Source organism: Arvicola amphibius, chromosome 8 (assembly GCF_903992535.2).
Source record: "Arvicola amphibius chromosome 8, mArvAmp1.2, whole genome shotgun sequence".
NCBI classification, from domain to species: domain Eukaryota; kingdom Metazoa; phylum Chordata; class Mammalia; order Rodentia; family Cricetidae; genus Arvicola; species Arvicola amphibius.
Window position 1 is genome coordinate 126,039,319 of NC_052054.1, and position 16,760 is coordinate 126,056,078.

At 42.1% G+C, this 16,760-nt stretch overlaps 1 protein-coding gene across 1 annotated transcript in view; it reads right to left on the reverse strand.

Annotated features, from left to right (window-relative positions):
- Positions 1-886: 886 nt before the first annotated feature.
- The window catches only part of Pth2r (parathyroid hormone 2 receptor), a 79,178-nt gene continuing 63,304 nt past the window's right edge, over positions 887-16,760 (reverse strand). The window contains exons 11-13 of the mRNA XM_038341057.1: positions 4,912-5,050; positions 3,015-3,056; positions 887-1,279 (exon numbers count right to left, since the gene is read on the reverse strand). Coding sequence (XP_038196985.1) covers positions 887-1,279; positions 3,015-3,056; positions 4,912-5,050 — 574 coding nt within the window. The remainder of the gene's footprint in view (positions 1,280-3,014; positions 3,057-4,911; positions 5,051-16,760) is intronic.

Here is a 16,760-nt window from a genome sequence, read left to right on the forward strand (position 1 = left end):
ATAACTGAAATTGTGAATTTGGCAAAACATGGGAGCTATGTGCTGGGAGCTGAAGACTTGGGGAAAGAACATGTTGATGGCTTCTCAAGAATCATGTGCAATGATAAAAGGAAACTTGAACGACCAAAGGTGTATCTTTAAAACAAACGTTTAATCTATCCCCATACCATCTGTCTCGTAGCCAGCAACAGAACAGAGCGAAGATGCAGCGTGGGTTAGCACAGTATGCACGAGCCCACACAGAATCAGCTTTCAAACACAAGGTCACTGACTGAGAAAACCTTTGACTTGTCATGGCTTACAATAAAGAGCAAGAGAAGATTTTGGCTCGTCACACAGGGGATATTCAAAGGAAAAGCAGAGTGGATTTCTCTGCTCCTAGAATCAATCATAACTGTCGGGAACGTATCACTTTACTAATGCCCAGTCAATTGATTTTCCAGCATGACTTAGAATCTGTCTTCCAATGTGCATTCCTTGATTGCTCCAGTACGTAGTCAAAGTGAATGCAATCATGGAAGTTCATTAAAAATGAGAAAGATAAAGATCAGTGATTGCTTTAAAGGAAAGTGATGTAAACTTAATGATCGTATCATATTCAGGGTAGTATTTCTGAAAGACAGAGCCAAGCATTTGAAACCTTTTCTATGCAAAAGAAGTAAAATAATAATAACCACAGAGAAAGTACTAATTTTAGAAGGAATAATGCCAACATAAGCTAATAAACTACCCCAATAATACCCTTTTATGCATGAATAATTTTAGTAGCCAAACTGGTGGAAAATGAAAATGTTTAAGCAAAGTATTATTCCAGAATTCCAGTCTTCCGGCTTAGGTTATCCTCCTACACCAGATTCGCCAAATCGCTGGAGCCACAAATGGTGACTCAGAAACGCTCGGTTTGTCCTTTGCATCCTTCGGAGTCTAGGATGAATGCCGCTGGCCTGGGAGACCTCCCTACTGGAGTATCGTCTCCCTGCCTCCCAAGACCTTCTTCAGTCTCCTCGGGGGTGGAGTGCGGCTGGCAGTCCTGCTCGGAATTACTCCAGACGTAGCCAGGAAGGGTCACATGGCTGTCGATCGGTCTGCTGGCATTCTTGGTGGGTTTGCCAGGGAAGAGCACCAGTCGGGTGCTTGCCCCCATCTGGGACTGGCTGCTGGTGCTGTGAGTAACAGTGGTGAGCACTGAGCCGTACCTGTGGCCACCACAAGGTGGCGTTCTTTTCCAGTCGATGGACAGGTTCCACCGAGTCCACATCTTCTTCATCTCGGCCTGCACCTACGGCGCAAGAAACACGCGTGCACGTTTCAGAAAACATAGAGGAGCCCCACGCCCCCACGCCCCAGTTATGACGAAATTTGCTTGGATTTTAGTGATAATAATAATAATAAACACTGGTTGAGGTTCCTCTGTGTTCAGGGACTCTACAAATCTGTGCCTTACATACCCTCAATGTTACTTTTAGCATTTAAATGAGACCACCGAAGCGCCGCTGATACAAATAACTGCCTTATCAACAGGAAAAAAAAGAATTCTGGGTTTGAAGAGTCTGTGCAACGGGGAGCACAGGACTCTTCATGTGACACGTCCATCTAAACCCTGCGTCGAAAAGGCATAAAGGCTCACACACCCCAGGGATAACGTCAGCCCTCCTGAAAGTGTCAGAAAACCGTAAAGCTTCAGGGAAATCCTGCTGTTCATCCTAGCCAGTGGACCTGATAAAAGTCCCCTGCCTTCTTCCTTCAAACACTTTCCACAAAGTACCAACATTGTCCTGACACACAGACTCCTCCCTAGGGCCCGGTAGTCCCTTAAGAGGCTGTGGCTTCTGCTGCCCTCTTTCTGTGGAAGGAGGACGGCGCCTTAACTTAGGGGGCACAACCCGCTCACCCGGACCCATGGAACCTGTGCTTTTTCATTTATGCCTCTAAGCTCCCAGATCTCCATTTAAAATGCTCTGCCTAAATGAGAACAGAGATCAGCTCTTTACCCGACTCTCTGTAGCTACTGAATCAACACCACCCAAGGCAGAGGAAAGCCAAGGAAGGTACCATGCTTGTAAGGAAACTGCCATATTGTCAACCTGCAAGAGCCAATAGGAGGGAGGAAAGGAAAGACAAGCAGGCACTGTAACTGCACTCTGAGAAGACGGGGTTTGCCCTCCACACCTGCTACCAAGATGTCCTTTCTACTGACTCTTTCCTGAGAGCACCAGAGGAAGCAAAGACCCAGGGGAAGCAAAACCATGTAAGATGGTGTCACTTGTGCAACACACTCATCTTTTGTGGAGGTGACACTGCCACACTTAGTCCTGCTAAAAATTAAGGTAAAATAACACAGCAGTAAATCGAGATGGTGCATTGGTAAGTTGCCACTCAAGTGCCTTATGCAGAGACCAATATCCCGCAGCACCAATGTGCTCAGTGTCGTTGTCCTTCTGGGACTTGGAGCAAACTGGAAATTTGAGAGGAAAAGGAGGTAGCAACCCAGGCAACAGCAGGGCATCCTGAACCCTCCGGAATCATCTGCATCATTCACGTGATCACGTGATGTGTAGTTGCTTCTCTCTGGTGACTTCCGAATGGGGTGAGATGGTGCCATGCTCAATATGTCCTGAAAAACTTATCTACTTTAATTGAATTTATTTTCACTTAGATTCATCCTAAGGAAAGTATTTGACTTTTTATAGAACTTGATGTGGACCAAAAGTTTTAGTATTAACCAGAATTGATTTAGAATTAACTATAAGAATCTCCCTCTTTGGGAAAGAGCTCAAGGTTTTGAGGTCAGTCTCTTAGAGTTCCCTTGATTCTGCCTTCTATTATGGGATGATGTAACAAGAAGGCCCTGGTCAGATGTGGCCTCCTTGACACAGATGGCCCCACGTTTAGATCTGTGAGAAACAGACCACTATCTCCCCGATGTAAATTACTAAGCTTCTTGTGTTCTGTCAAAAAGACACAAAATGGATTAAAACAAAAATTGATTTGGAGCTCATCTTCAGAGAACCTACCTCTCCATTGCAGTAACAGTAGACAATAGACACGAAGAAACCCTGTAGAGAAAAAGACTACATGAGTCCTCCGGCAATTCACGAAGCACATAGCAGAGACTGGGCTCGTATCAAATATCTTGTATCAAACTGCACCAACTGAAAAGTTGGCTTTTGAAGATATCTTCAGAAAATTACAGAAATTATTTCCTCCTAATATTTCCAAATATTGTATCTATGATGTGTTTGTTTGTGTGACCTTTCCTTGGTTTCAACCAAACCAAGCACCTGAGCGAAATACTCCAAGGTTTACTAAGAACCGATTCCTATGATGTGGTTTCATTTATGTTACTGCTCGAGGATCACATAAACCCATCCCCTGCTTGGTAAAATATGCTTCTATTTCTCAAATGCTAGCAGCTACCAACATTGAATATTATACAGTAAAAGCACAGAGAACCCTTTCTTTACTCTGAAGTATCTATTGAGCTTAAACACTGGGCTAAGAGCGACTCAGCATGACGGGGGTGAGATACAAACATAACAGATCTGAGAGAGCAAGACCTGGATATAAAAAACATAAGCCAACAGCCACAAGAGAAAAACAAGGCCGTGAGGGTCTTATGGGTAAAATCAACGTTAGCGAGAACAATAGGGTGAGTGCATTGGATGAGAAACTCAGCCAAGGCCTCTCTGGGGCAACATTTAATAAGCTGGTCAGAGTGACAAGAAGATGTCCATTGGATGAACATGGGGGAGTGGGGCATTCAGGGAGAAAAGAGCAGAGTGTGACATCCGCACACCCATTTCCACCTCCGCCTGGACCCCGGGCACACTGGCGAAGCAACAGCCAGGTCCCGTGAGTTCTGTGGGAGATTCGGTGTGTGTTGGCAGGCCCCAGGCCATGCAAGGCTGTGTGTAGCAGAAAATGACACTTGAACTTGAGACTTAAATGTTGAGTGCAACAAGAAATCTTTGGAAATTCTTGACAAGTAATACGTCAAATGTAAACTTCTCAGTTGTTCAGGCTGCTAGGAACTGAAGTTCCCTGACCAGGTTACAGATGCTATGGCCGGATTAGAACGTCATGTCTGTGGAGAGTTGGCGCGCTGCTGATTAAGAGCCCAAGTCACCTTGGGCTATCTTCAGTTCCCCTAAGAGTCACCCGCCTTGTAGCAGACCTACACCACTTTAACTATCAGGTAAAAACCTCTAGAATGTATTGATTTATAAGCCACTGGCTCCCACACCAAGAGCTCAGAGCACTCTCAGGCTGCACCTGAAATCCACAGTGCAGAGCTTTGTCTTCGTGGTGACTCACATACATGATGTCCGCACTAGCATATTTAATAAACACACCGACATGACTCCCTTTCATTCTGTCATAACCACTTTCAGGAGGGCAGCTTCCATCTGTACTCTCGGGCCACGGTCATTCACGTGTGTCTCAAGCTCTCTGTTGCTCCCTCTGGTATAAACGCATCAGTAGATTCAAAGTGAAGAGAGGAGGCATGGTTGCAATCTTCCTCTCTACAGTGGGATGAAGGGAAAACTTTTCCTCCGTTTTCACCTCCCTGTCCCGTCACCCTTTTCCCTGCTTTTGTCTTCTTTTTATTCTATTACTTTCCACACACACTCAAAAAATAAAAATAAAAAAGAGGAAGAAGGACTGTGCCCTGCAGTGGCGTGTGTTCTCCAGCAAGTGCCTTGTTATCTTGCTACCCAGCCTTGTTCCTGTGCCAAACAACCCCACACCAGTTCACTCTGGGGTCAGAGAATTAACCCGATCCCTCAGAGGGAACACATAGTGCCCTCTTGGGGGCCCTCAGAAGACAGGTACCTCGAACCAGAGCAAAGGGCCGAGAAAGGTGGAGGGAGCTAACAAACACTAATCCCACACCACAGCGCTGCTGGTCACCTGGAAGGAGTTGAAGAAGAGCTCACAATGCATGCGGATCTCCCACCAGAGCCCGGAGAAGGAGTGCGGCTGGCAGATAAACACGATGTAATGCACACCAAACACCAGCACCAGGACCAGCGTTGACTTAGCCAGCTTCCTGGAAGAAAAAAACACAAGGTTTTCTATGAAGCAACCTCGGGTGCCTTTGGGAAAGCAGCTTGTTGCAGAAGTGAGTCAGAGATTCCTCAGCTGCCACTGTGACCTTGTTCTCCTTCCTCTACTTTTGCTGTTTGTGGGTTGCTGTGTGTGTGTGTGTGTGTGTGTGTATGTGTGTGTGTGTGTATGTGTGTGTGTGTGTGTGTGTGTGTGTGTGTGTGTGTGTATGTGTGTGTGTGTGTGTGTGTGGTCTGTGTATGTCTGTGTGCCATGTGTGGCTTTGTTATGTACATGCTTATGGGGTGAGTATGTGTTGTTTGTGATGTGTATGGTTGTGTTGGGGGGGTTGTGGTATGCATGTGTGTATGTATGTGTGTGTGTGTTATGCATGTGTGTATGTGTGTTTGAGGTGTATGTGTGTTTCTGGGGTATGTGGCTGTATTGTATGTGTGTACGCACGTGAGCAATTGTGGCATGCATGTGTGCGTGTGCATTTGTGGTATGTATTTTGTGTGTGTGTGTGTGTATGTATGTGTGTGTGTGTTATGCATGTGTGTATGTGTGTTTGAGGTGTATGTGTGTTTCTGGGGTATGTGGCTGTATTGTATGTGTGTACGCACGTGAGCAATTGTGGCATGCATGTGTGCGTGTGCATTTGTGGTATGTATTTTGTGTGTGTGTGTGTGTGTGTGTGTGTGTGTGTGGTCTATGAAATGTATGCATATGAGTGTACAGGTGCTCAGGCCCTGGCACGAGTAAGCAGGACATTTGGTGTCTCTCTACTTTTTTTTTGAGACAGAGTCTCTCACTGGACCTGAAGCTCACCATTAAAGAAAAGTTGTCTAGCCAGTGAGCTCTCAGGATCTGCCTGTGACTACCCCCTAATTCTGTGGTTACAGTTGTGTGCAGCTATGCCCCATTTTTACACAAGTGCTGGGGTCCCCATGCTTGCAGAGGAAGATTTTCTCAGAGCCATCTCCCCAGAGCTGCCTCGTGTCCCTTTATAAGTAAGTCTGGCGATTGATTCTCACTTCCTATGATTATATCCCCTAGGTCTCTCTAATTTCATGTCGATTCTTCTCGATGTTAGGCTGCTGTTTTTATAAAGTCATTAAATGGCTTTCGTTGCTGTACTATGTCATCTTTAACATTGGTGTTTGCGACTTAAGCATTTCCTCCATCTTACACCTGAGGTTCAGGGAACATCAGGGAAGAGGTGGCAAAACATTTTGTAAGAACTAGAAGACCAGGAGTCTGCTGCAAGATGGCACCTTCTGTGTATGACAGAAAAGGCTACACATGTGAAATCTCAACAATATGGCTGCCTAAATAAGACGCAAACAATTGCAATCCCACATGGATGGGTGAAATCCCATGGGACCCCATGTCTGGATGAAGAGCCCCAGGCAGTTAATGACTGCTGAGAGAGAATCGGTCTCCCCCGGGATGAGCCCTCTGATTGGTTGTCCCCAATACCAGTGGTCAGCCCTAAAACCTTATGCACATGAGCACCAGTAAACTGATTCATCAGGTCATATGTATAAATTTTTTGTTGCAATAATAGTTAAGAAATTTAATGATAATTAATGACAATAATAATTAAGGAAAGGCTATGAATTTGAGATAGAGTGGAAGGAACATAAGAATGAGAGGAAGGGAAAAATGATAGAAATAAAGTACATATGTATTTGAAATTTTAAATTTTAATTAATTTTTTAAAATCAGCTACTCTTAGAGACACTTTGTAATTCTTATGAGTTATATGTGCTCAGTCCTTCCTCTTAGTCTGAATTTCTGTCAATACTCTGTTTCTAACTATCTGTAGTTCTATTTAGTCCTCTCTGTGTGTGTGTCTCTCTCTCTGTCTCTCTCTGTCTCTCTCTCTCTCTGTCTCCCTTCCTTCCTTCCTCTCCCTCCCTCCCTATTTTTCCCTCTTGTTTTCTGTCTGGTTGTTTGGTTTGTTGGCTGTTTTTTTTTTTCTTTTCTTTCTTTTACTTTGAGAATGGGTCTCACTGCATAACCTTGGCTGGCCTAGAACTAACAGGGATCTGGCCTATGTCTCTGCCTCTGCCCCTGCCTCTTTTGCCTCTAGAAGGCTAAAACTAAAAGGGCGAACCATCCCTGCCCTAACCTGTATATTTGAAGCAATCCTGAGTTTTCTGATGTAATGGTGTGATATTTAGTTTTAGGTGTCAGTTTGTCTAGGATGCACAGGTGAAGCATTGTCTCGATGTGTCTGTGGAGGATGCAGATGACAAGGTGAAGCATTGTCTCGATGTGTCTGTGGAGGATGCAGATGACAAGGTGAAGCATTGTCTTGATGTGTCTGTGAATGAGATGGCTACATGAGTGGCTGGACTCAATATGAAAGGTCTGCCCTCAGTGTGGAATGATGTGCGATTCAACCTCTGTAAACTGTGAATACCATTGGTTAATAAAGAAACTGTCTTGGGCCTGCGCAGGGAATAGAGGTAGGAAGGGAAAACTAAACTGAGTGCTGGGAGAAAGAAGGAGGAGTTAGGGAGAAGCCATGAAGCCACCGGAGACAGACACGCCAAAACTTTGCTGGTAGGCCACAACCTCGTGGTGATGCACAGATTAATGGAGATGGCTTAAATTAATATCTAAGTGTTAGCCAACAAGAAGCTGGAGCTAATGGGTCACGCAGTGATTTAATTAATACAGTTTCTGTGTGATTATTTGGGGTCTGAGATGCAGGGCACCTAGGAAACAAACAAGCAGCCTCCCACAACAGTGGAGTGTGAGCAGGCACCCCCAAGCACCTGGGGCTCACTGCTTAGTCTTCAGAAGGAGGACAAGTACAGGCAGGCTCTGAAGTTTGGAGCACCAGTCGGTTTCAATGCTGCCTTGAATGAAATGTACAAATGTGGAATTATAAAAGTGAAGGAACTATAGGCAAGGCAAGGCTCAGATCAGTGGATAAAAAGTCCACAGGCTACAGGGGAAACTGTGAATGAGGGGCAGGTCACTGCACCAAGGGAACCAGAGGGCAGAGGAAAGGTCTGTGTGTGTCTCTCTTCTGCAGCTGGAACACAACTCTCCTGCCTTCAGCCTTCCAGGCACCACAGCCTTGGATCAGGGAGCTGTGCCTGTAGGCTGTTGAGCTGCTGGGTACCCTCTTAGGCTGAGGGTTACACCATTTGTTTCCTTGACTGTAGAACTTTGAGCTCTAAACAGCATCCTGGAATTCTGCTTACTGAAGGCTTCCACAGACTTCCCAGTCCCCAGAATCACAGGAACCAGTTCACCACGTGCTGGCTCATGAATCCACTTCTCCATAACTGCTATCAGTCCATAAATCTGTCTGTATCATTTGTACACCTGTGCACATCTTGCCATGCCTATTGATTCTGTCCTGAGAGAACCCTGACTGGTACAGAGTTAGTCTAAAATGGTCCCCCCCGATCCCATCTCTTGCTACTTATGCCCTTGTCACCTTTTCCCTGAGTATAATCAGGTTGGGGGACTTCTTCTAATAGATCAAGGCAACAATGACAGAATGCCACTTCTGGGACTGTGTCACCGAAGATCTAACTGTTATCTCCCTGATCTTCTGTAGAAAGACAAGCTGCCACGTGGTGAGCTATTTTCCCGAGAGGCTCATGTGACAATAAACAGTAGTACATCCGCTGAGAAGCACCCAGATCTACCACCAGTGGTCACACACACTCAGATATATTCTCCCCAGTCGAGCTTTCCCATAATGCCACCACCCTGACTGGCACTTCAGTTGCAGCCCTGTAACAGCCAAGTAGAGGAGGGGCACAGAGACTCTTGACCTACAGAGAATGAAATGGAAAATATGCTACATTAAACCACAAAGTTTATTGTAGCTAGCAATTCATCCATTACCAGGATGCCAAGGGCGCCATTTTCCAATTTGGGGTAACTTTTGCTTTGTTTGCACTCTTGATCCAAGAAATTGCCAAATGTAACCTATTTCTTTCTCATTTCTCAAATTTCCCCCTTTGTGAAACATTTACACCCAAGAATCTTGAACAACTTCATCTTCCATCCTTACCAATTTCTCCTCTCATTGCATTATTTATTTATTATTTTTCTTCTTGGAAACAAGCTGAGTGGGTGAGACAAGATCTCACTAGTCTAAGACTAAAGAGAACTAGATTCAGAATCCAGGCTCGATGTTCTCTAGCTATGGAATACTGTCTCGTTTATCTCGTCTCAGACATGGGGGCAGGATTTACAGGTCTCTAATAGTTCAAAGCTTTCTTGTCAGTCATCATTCCCACCAACACACTATCCAGGATAGACCGCTTTCTGGAATTCCCACGGGTTCACATGGAGGTGACTAGCTCAGACGCCTAGAGCTGTCTTCCTCCCTCATTGTCTTCAGTGTTTCAGAAGGTGTCCGAATCATCCGTTCCATTGGCGCTCATCAGCGACCTGCCTCTCACTCACGGCTTCCCCTGTAGACTGTGGACTTTCCGTGGATGGTCTGAGTCCTCACTTGCCTTGCCTACAGTTTCTTCAATCTTATAATTCCACATTAGGCCATTCCATTCAGGATAGCATTGCTGATAAGCAGTCAGTCTCTGGGACCTGACTAACACTCTCAGTGCTCAGAACCTGCCTGTACGTGCCCTCCTTCTAAATGCTGAGTAGTGAGCCCAAGATCCTGTGGCTGTAAGTCTAAAAAGGATGTTATAAACACCTAAGGCATTTTATACAGGCTAGGTAGATTCAGGAATTGCATTAACTGCAGTTGCATAGTCTTAAAACTCTTGTCTCTCTGGAAAAAATTACATTCTGTTTTTAAGATGCGTTGCTTTAATTGATTTATGGTTTGGTTAATGGCTAAGCAGAGTAATGCCAGGCAGGAAATTCAAACAGAGATATATATAGAGAGAGGAGGTGGAGTCAAAGAGCCATCATGTAGCTGCCAAAGGAGAAAGACACTGGAACTTACTGGCAAGCCACAGCCTTGTACTGACACATAGATTAATAGAAATGGGTTAATTAAAGATGTAAGAGCTAGCTAGGAATACACCTGAACCATGGGCCACACAGTGTTGTAATTAATAAAGTTTTGTGTGATTATTCAGGTCTAGTCAGCCAGGAAACCAAAGCACTGTCTCCATTTACATAACAGCACCCAAACTTTTGTGAATAACAATTTCCACATAGAGCTTAAGAAAGCGTTTTTTTTTTTGGGTTTTTTTGTTGTTTTGTTTTGTTTTGTTTTGTTTTTTAAGGATTCTAGACAAACAAGAACAGAGTAGAGCTCAGCTTTTTGGTAACTGTGGCTTCTTGGTAACTGTCTTTTCTCTCATAGACTCTGTTGTTTGTCAGCAACAAACAGAGGCATCACTCCTTTAAGAGAGGCTTCCTGACTCAACATTAGGGACAGGAACCTTGCAACTCTTTTAAGAAGCCCTGCGGGGGCGGGGGAGGCTTAAATGGTGTTTATGAGCAACCAGAGGCATGTTTCTTGGTGGTGGCATGGACCTAGTTATGGGGAAAAAAACATGGCTCTGGCTAGTACTTCCACCATGAAGTTAGACTCTCAAGAAGCCAAGGAATGGGGTGGAACCAGCCACCAAAGACACAACTTTAATCCTAGCCATATCATTTAGCAGATTTAAGACTCATGTACTCAGGAAAAGATAGATACATACAGTAAAGATAGATTCAGAAGAATAAGAAAATAACCTCTAAATGGTTTATAATGTGTTTTAAAATGTACATAGGCTTAGGAGAGAAAAGAAAAAGAATAGAGAAAGTCCTTTAAAAAAAAGAAATAGAGTAGTCGGGTGTGGTGGCACACACCTTTAATCCTAGTGTTTGGAAGACAGAGGCAGGCAGATTTATGTGAGTACAAGGCCAGCCTGGTCTACAGAGTAAGATCCAGGACAGCCAAAGACAGACAGAAAAAACCCTGTTTCAGAAAACCAAAGCTTAAAAAATAAAAATAAAAGAACAGAGAAAAAAATCAAGATGAGAAATACACAAAGAGTCTGGATTAAGTGTATTATTGTGTTTTCCTTGAATTTTTTGACTGTGAAGGAGCTAACTACTAAGAGACATTTCATTGTGTGGGCTGCTAAGCTAAGCAAACATATATATATATTTTTTAAAGTTATCTTGATCTCAAAATTCAAGTCTAAGGACATGTTACTTTGGAAAAGAGGTTCTGCTTTTGTTTTCACAGAGGATAGAAACCTGTGGATTCATTAATGGCTAATATGGTTTGATCAAACAAGACCTCCTGAAGCAATGACCCAGGTGGTCCAACATCTATGACAGCTTCAGGACTGCTGGTTGAGATGGACCAACCACACAGGATATCCCATAAAAAAGTACCACCAATCAGCAGGAAGTAGTCTAGAGAACTGTGCTCAAATTCCCAAATATTGTTTTTAAATGTTCCTTTTCATTTAAAGAAGGCTGATAAATGATTAATGCTCACAGTCAAGGTCTTTCTAAATAAAAATGGGGGTGTGATATAGAAATGGATACTTTATATTAGTATGGACTTTGTTTTCTGCTACAAATTGAAGGTCAATTTTGTTATATGTATATTTCTACCCTTGTTTAAGGTATTATGTTTATATGTAAACATTTAAAATGTAATGTATAATTAAAATTATTTATTAATAGCTAGTCACCTGTAATAGTCAAACTGTAGTCATATTAGATTTTCTAGATGTGCAGAGATATATTTCAGATCAATTAGTACCCTTCAGACCTGCCAGGCGGTGGTGGCGCACGCCTTTAATCCCAGCACTCGGGAGGCAGAGGCAGGCAGATCTCTGAGTTTGAGGCCAGCCTGGTCTACAAGAGCTAGTTCCAGGACAGGCTCTAGAAACTACAGGGAAACCCTGTCTCAAAAAACAAAAATAAATAAATAAAATAAATAAAAAAGTATTCCTCAGACCTTTCAAAGACCTACAAAATTTGGCATTTAAAATGTTTTAAGAACTTAGATTTTTCTCAACAATGAGACATGTCTGCTTCAAAGAGGTTGAGGGTCACTGAAAAAACTCATTATGGAATTTGTCTCCATGTGACAAAGCTAGACATTTGGGCAAGAAATTTCTCTTGCCTGGACTGCTTGATGTTATGCTGCATGAATGGAACATGTAGAACACAGAGAAAAGTGACTGCTGAACTTTCCAAAAGATGGGAGGATCCTTTAGGGTTCCTGCTTCACAGAAGATACTACCAGACATTCTGCAGGACACAGAAGAAAGAAACTGATAAACTTTGCCAGTACAAGGCAGAACAGATCTTCAAATTTTGTGTTTCACTAAAAAGTCTGCCAGATATTATGGGCCTATAGGCTAAAGATGGATGCCCCAACATTACAAAAGAACTTTGGATGACTGTCCAAGCACCAAGATGTCTCTGTCATTTCTAGAACTTTGGAAGTTGCTTACAATGCACTTCCTGATTACTTAGGTAATATTATGTCATTCTGGGGCCTTTGATGGAGCTGAAGACTAAATAGTTATAATTATAGTTTTCTATAGTTATGATAAAAGATAAATTAAATATGGAACTTTAGACTAACAAAGATAGGCTAGATGATAGAATATTTTTCTTAATTAGTCAAATGTAAATGAATTAATATTATAACTATAATTCTTGCTTAATAAATGTTTTGTACATATACTCTTACTATGTTAAATCTAAAGCCTTCCTTTTTAATTAGACAGAAAAGGAGAGATGAAGTGGGATGTCTTTCTGTATATGTGTTGCTTTTGTTAGTTGATGAATAAAGCTGGTTTGGCCAATGGCTTAGCAGAGTAAAGCCAGGCATGAAATTTGAACAGAGATAGAGAGAGTAGGTAGAGTCAAGAAGATGCCATGTAGCTGCCAAAGGAGAAAGAAGCTGGAACTTTTCCAGTAAGCCACAGCCTCATGGCAGTACATAGACTAATAGAAAAAGGTTAATTTAAGCTATAAGAGCTATCTAGGAATATACTTGAACCATGGGCCAAATGGTAATGTAATTAATATAGTTTCCGTGTGATTATTTGGGTCTGGTCAGCCAGGAAACCAAAGCACAGTCTCTGATTATACTATTTAGAAAATAGATGCTCAATTCATACAGTATCTAGCCTGTATCATTCACTAGGTAAATTCATACATAAAAACTCTAGTAATCTTTGTCAAATCATACTTAACTAAAACAAAAGAAAACAGGCTCAGCAACCCTGTCTATCCTAAGCCTTTCTTGGTTCCTCCTGGCCTTAAGTGACATTTTCATGTCTATGCAAGTAAGTTTTCTTTTAATTTTAGTTTAATTTTTTATTCTACATTTATTTATTTATTTATTGGCAATTAGGTTTTTTCGGGTTTCTCCTCTTTAATTGACCACTCTACTTATATATAAACTTTACAGTGTACAGGGGAAAAAAGCCAGTATTTAAATCAAATACACACAAGCTGCCCATATAATTTTTTTGCTTAACATCTACACAATTCAAGACAAATATGCATATAGTTTTATATATGCATTTCTGCATATACTTTCCTCACTTCAAGAAAAACTTCTACAAGATCTCAGATTCTCTCTCTTCCTTTCTTCCTCTCTCCCTCCTTCCAAGAGGGAAGTGCAACAAATAAAACTGTAAACTATTTGCACTGTGCTGCTGTAGCATCCTGTAGCTAACTCACTTCTTGTAAGAAAATCATATTATCCATTTCAGCTGAGAATAGAAGTTCAAAGAAGGAAAATACCCATAAAAATTAGACCATAAGTGATTATTCACCTTTAAATCTCTCTGCTTTGCTGTCATGCTACATTGGTTTTATTCTGATGTTAAGCAAACATCATATTTAATGGCATATTTAACATCATATTGAATGACAAATTCAGTTAGAGAAAACAGTCAAGTGTTCTCCTTGAACTCTTTTACACATTTTTACCAAGTTCTGACAACTCGCCTTGCTTGTTAAAGTAAATTACAATAAGGCAGAAAAGACCAATTACTGGACATTGGTTTATTTAGTGGTTTACTTGAAGCCCCTGTGCGTACTGCCTATCTGCCAAGCATAACTTCACTTGCTACATGGAACAGAATGACCTGAAGGAGCAGCTGAAACAGTGGGTCATTTCCCTTAGCAACCTACTGACTGCCACATATGCTGCTACAGAATTTTACTTGCTTTCTTTAGAGTATAAAATGAGAATACCATCTGGATCTTGGATCAAAGCCTTTCAGGAGCTATCCTGGCTTTGGTCCACAGATAACATCTCTCCTTCACTCTCATTGGCATCAGAATGCTTATACTAGAATGATTCTGGCTACATTTCTGGAGGCCCACAGTTAGATCTCCCTCACCAAGACCCCACTTAGTCCAGAGAGGCTGCCTCTCCCAGGCCTCAGCCCACTGAAGGTCTCTGGAACTAGGAAACACATGCCCACAATGGAATTCTGGGGTTCTTGGAAGATTTGCCTGACAGTGCACAGAAAACTGCTTTAAGTTACAGGTGTCAAGTTGTTTTCTGCCTCTTAATGTCCTCCTTATTTCATGGGTGTGCATTCATGCAGTCCCCACTCAGCCTCTCTGATCCTGTCGCATAAATTAGTCAGGAGGGCACCCTTGTTCCAGGTAAAATTCAATCAATATAACTCATCAGTATAACTAACACCAGCTCCACTCCTGGAAGCGTTCTGCCATTGCATGAAGTTATACATGTGAAGCCTGGATTGCCTTGGATACCTGTTAGATGTTAGAGATACCTGGGCTGTGGAATACCTGCCAACAAGAGCTGATAACAGAGAGTAGAACCAGCCCAAGAGAAAGAAGTGTGTTGCAGTCAACAAAGCTCAAAGGAGTTGGGGATCTGAAGGGCATTTTGACATCAGATGTGGAGATACAGAGTTTGGAGTTTGCCCAGTTGGTTTTTGATTTTGCTTGGTATTTTCACACTATGCTCCTTATCCTCCATTTTGGAATGGTAATGTACACCCTGTGTCATTATATGTTGGAAGCATGTGATCTGCTCTTTCATTTTTATTTTACAGGGATTACAGATAAGAGCTTGCATAAGTCTCCAAAGAGACTTTACACTTTCAAAGAGGGCTGAGACTGATAGACTATGGGGACTTTTAAAGTTGGACTGAATGCTTTTTGCATTGTGATATGGCTACCAAGCCTATAGGGGCCAGGGAGTGAAATGAGGTGGTTTGAACAAAAATGGCCCTCATAGACTCTTAGGGAGTGGCATTATTGGAGGTGTGACCTTGTCATAGCAAGTATTTCAATGGGGAGTGGGCTTTGAGGTTTCAGAAGCTCAAGCCAGGGCCAGTGGCTCATGGTCTCTTCCTGCTGCCCGTAAATCCAGATGTAGAACTCTCAGTTACTTCCAGCACCATGTCTATCCGCATACCACCATGCTTCCCACCATGACAAAAATTGACTAAACCTCTGAACGGTAAACCGGCCCCAATTAAATGTTTTCCTTTATAAGAACTGCTATGGTCACAATGTCTCTTCACGGCAATAGAACACTGGCAAAGAGATATACATTTAAGTAGTATACTCTCAAGTTAGAACTAACACTGAGACAAAAACACAAATTTCATCTTCCTAAGTCTGTTTCAGAAGTAGGGCTCAATAATCTGGGATTTCGGAAACTGAGTGCTGAGCTGAAAATATAAATAAGCACCTTGCATTAAGAACTAAACATCTATAGCAGTTACAAATGACATCACAACTTTTCACTTTATAAAGAAGAATGAAAGGTTTTTTTATACCCTCCCCACTGTGGCATCATTCTTGGCCTATATCTTCTCTGATGGACTATAACATGGGACAAGCTATATTAATTAGTACAGCATAGGCATTTATCTATAGATTCTTGGACACAATGTATATCACAATACTACCACTGCAACTCACAGAACATAGTTGGATTGGAAGCTGCAGGTTTGTTCATACTGCACATCCTAAGACAGTCCCAGGCATCCCTGCCATCTTTGCTGCTAGACAGAAAAGGCTGACTGCACATTAGAGGAGAAGGAATCTGTAAAGAACTTTGAGAACATTTGTGAAATAAAATCAAAGTGCTGAACATGACTGTTCCTTCCTGTGTCTGAGACAGTACTTCATAGCAAACTGGGGTAGAAGTTGTTATCTATTTAAGGGATGTAAAACCTAGTCCATAATATCTGATTACTAGGTGTGTTAGTTCGATTGGATACAGGCCATTATTACTCAGAATTATAAAAACGGCCACTGGAAGGAATGGGCATTCCCATAAAATGGACTGATAGTGATTATGAACACTCAGTTTGTCATGAAAGACAAAGAAAAGGAACTCCTCCAATCAGTGCATTTGAAACATTATTAAAATTTGCATTTGGTGGGTACCAAGTCACCAAAGGATTAGATGCAATACAACAGATGCACCTGCTTGATTATTTTCATAAGGACATATTTTTAAATGCAGAAAGTTGTCTAAGATAATCATAAGAGATTTTTATATGAATACATATAATTTATAGAAAATTAACAACCTGCTAATAACAGACAAAAATACATAGAGAAACCAGGCACAGTAAGAAGGTTTGGAATATTTGCACCTTGGTTATAGATAAATTGTAGATAATTTTCTCCAGCAAATCACAGAAGTGCATGAAACAAGAACACACAGTCATAGAGTAGATCCCCCAGAGACACTTCAGACTAGCTGGTGTGAATTCTTTAAACAGCAAACA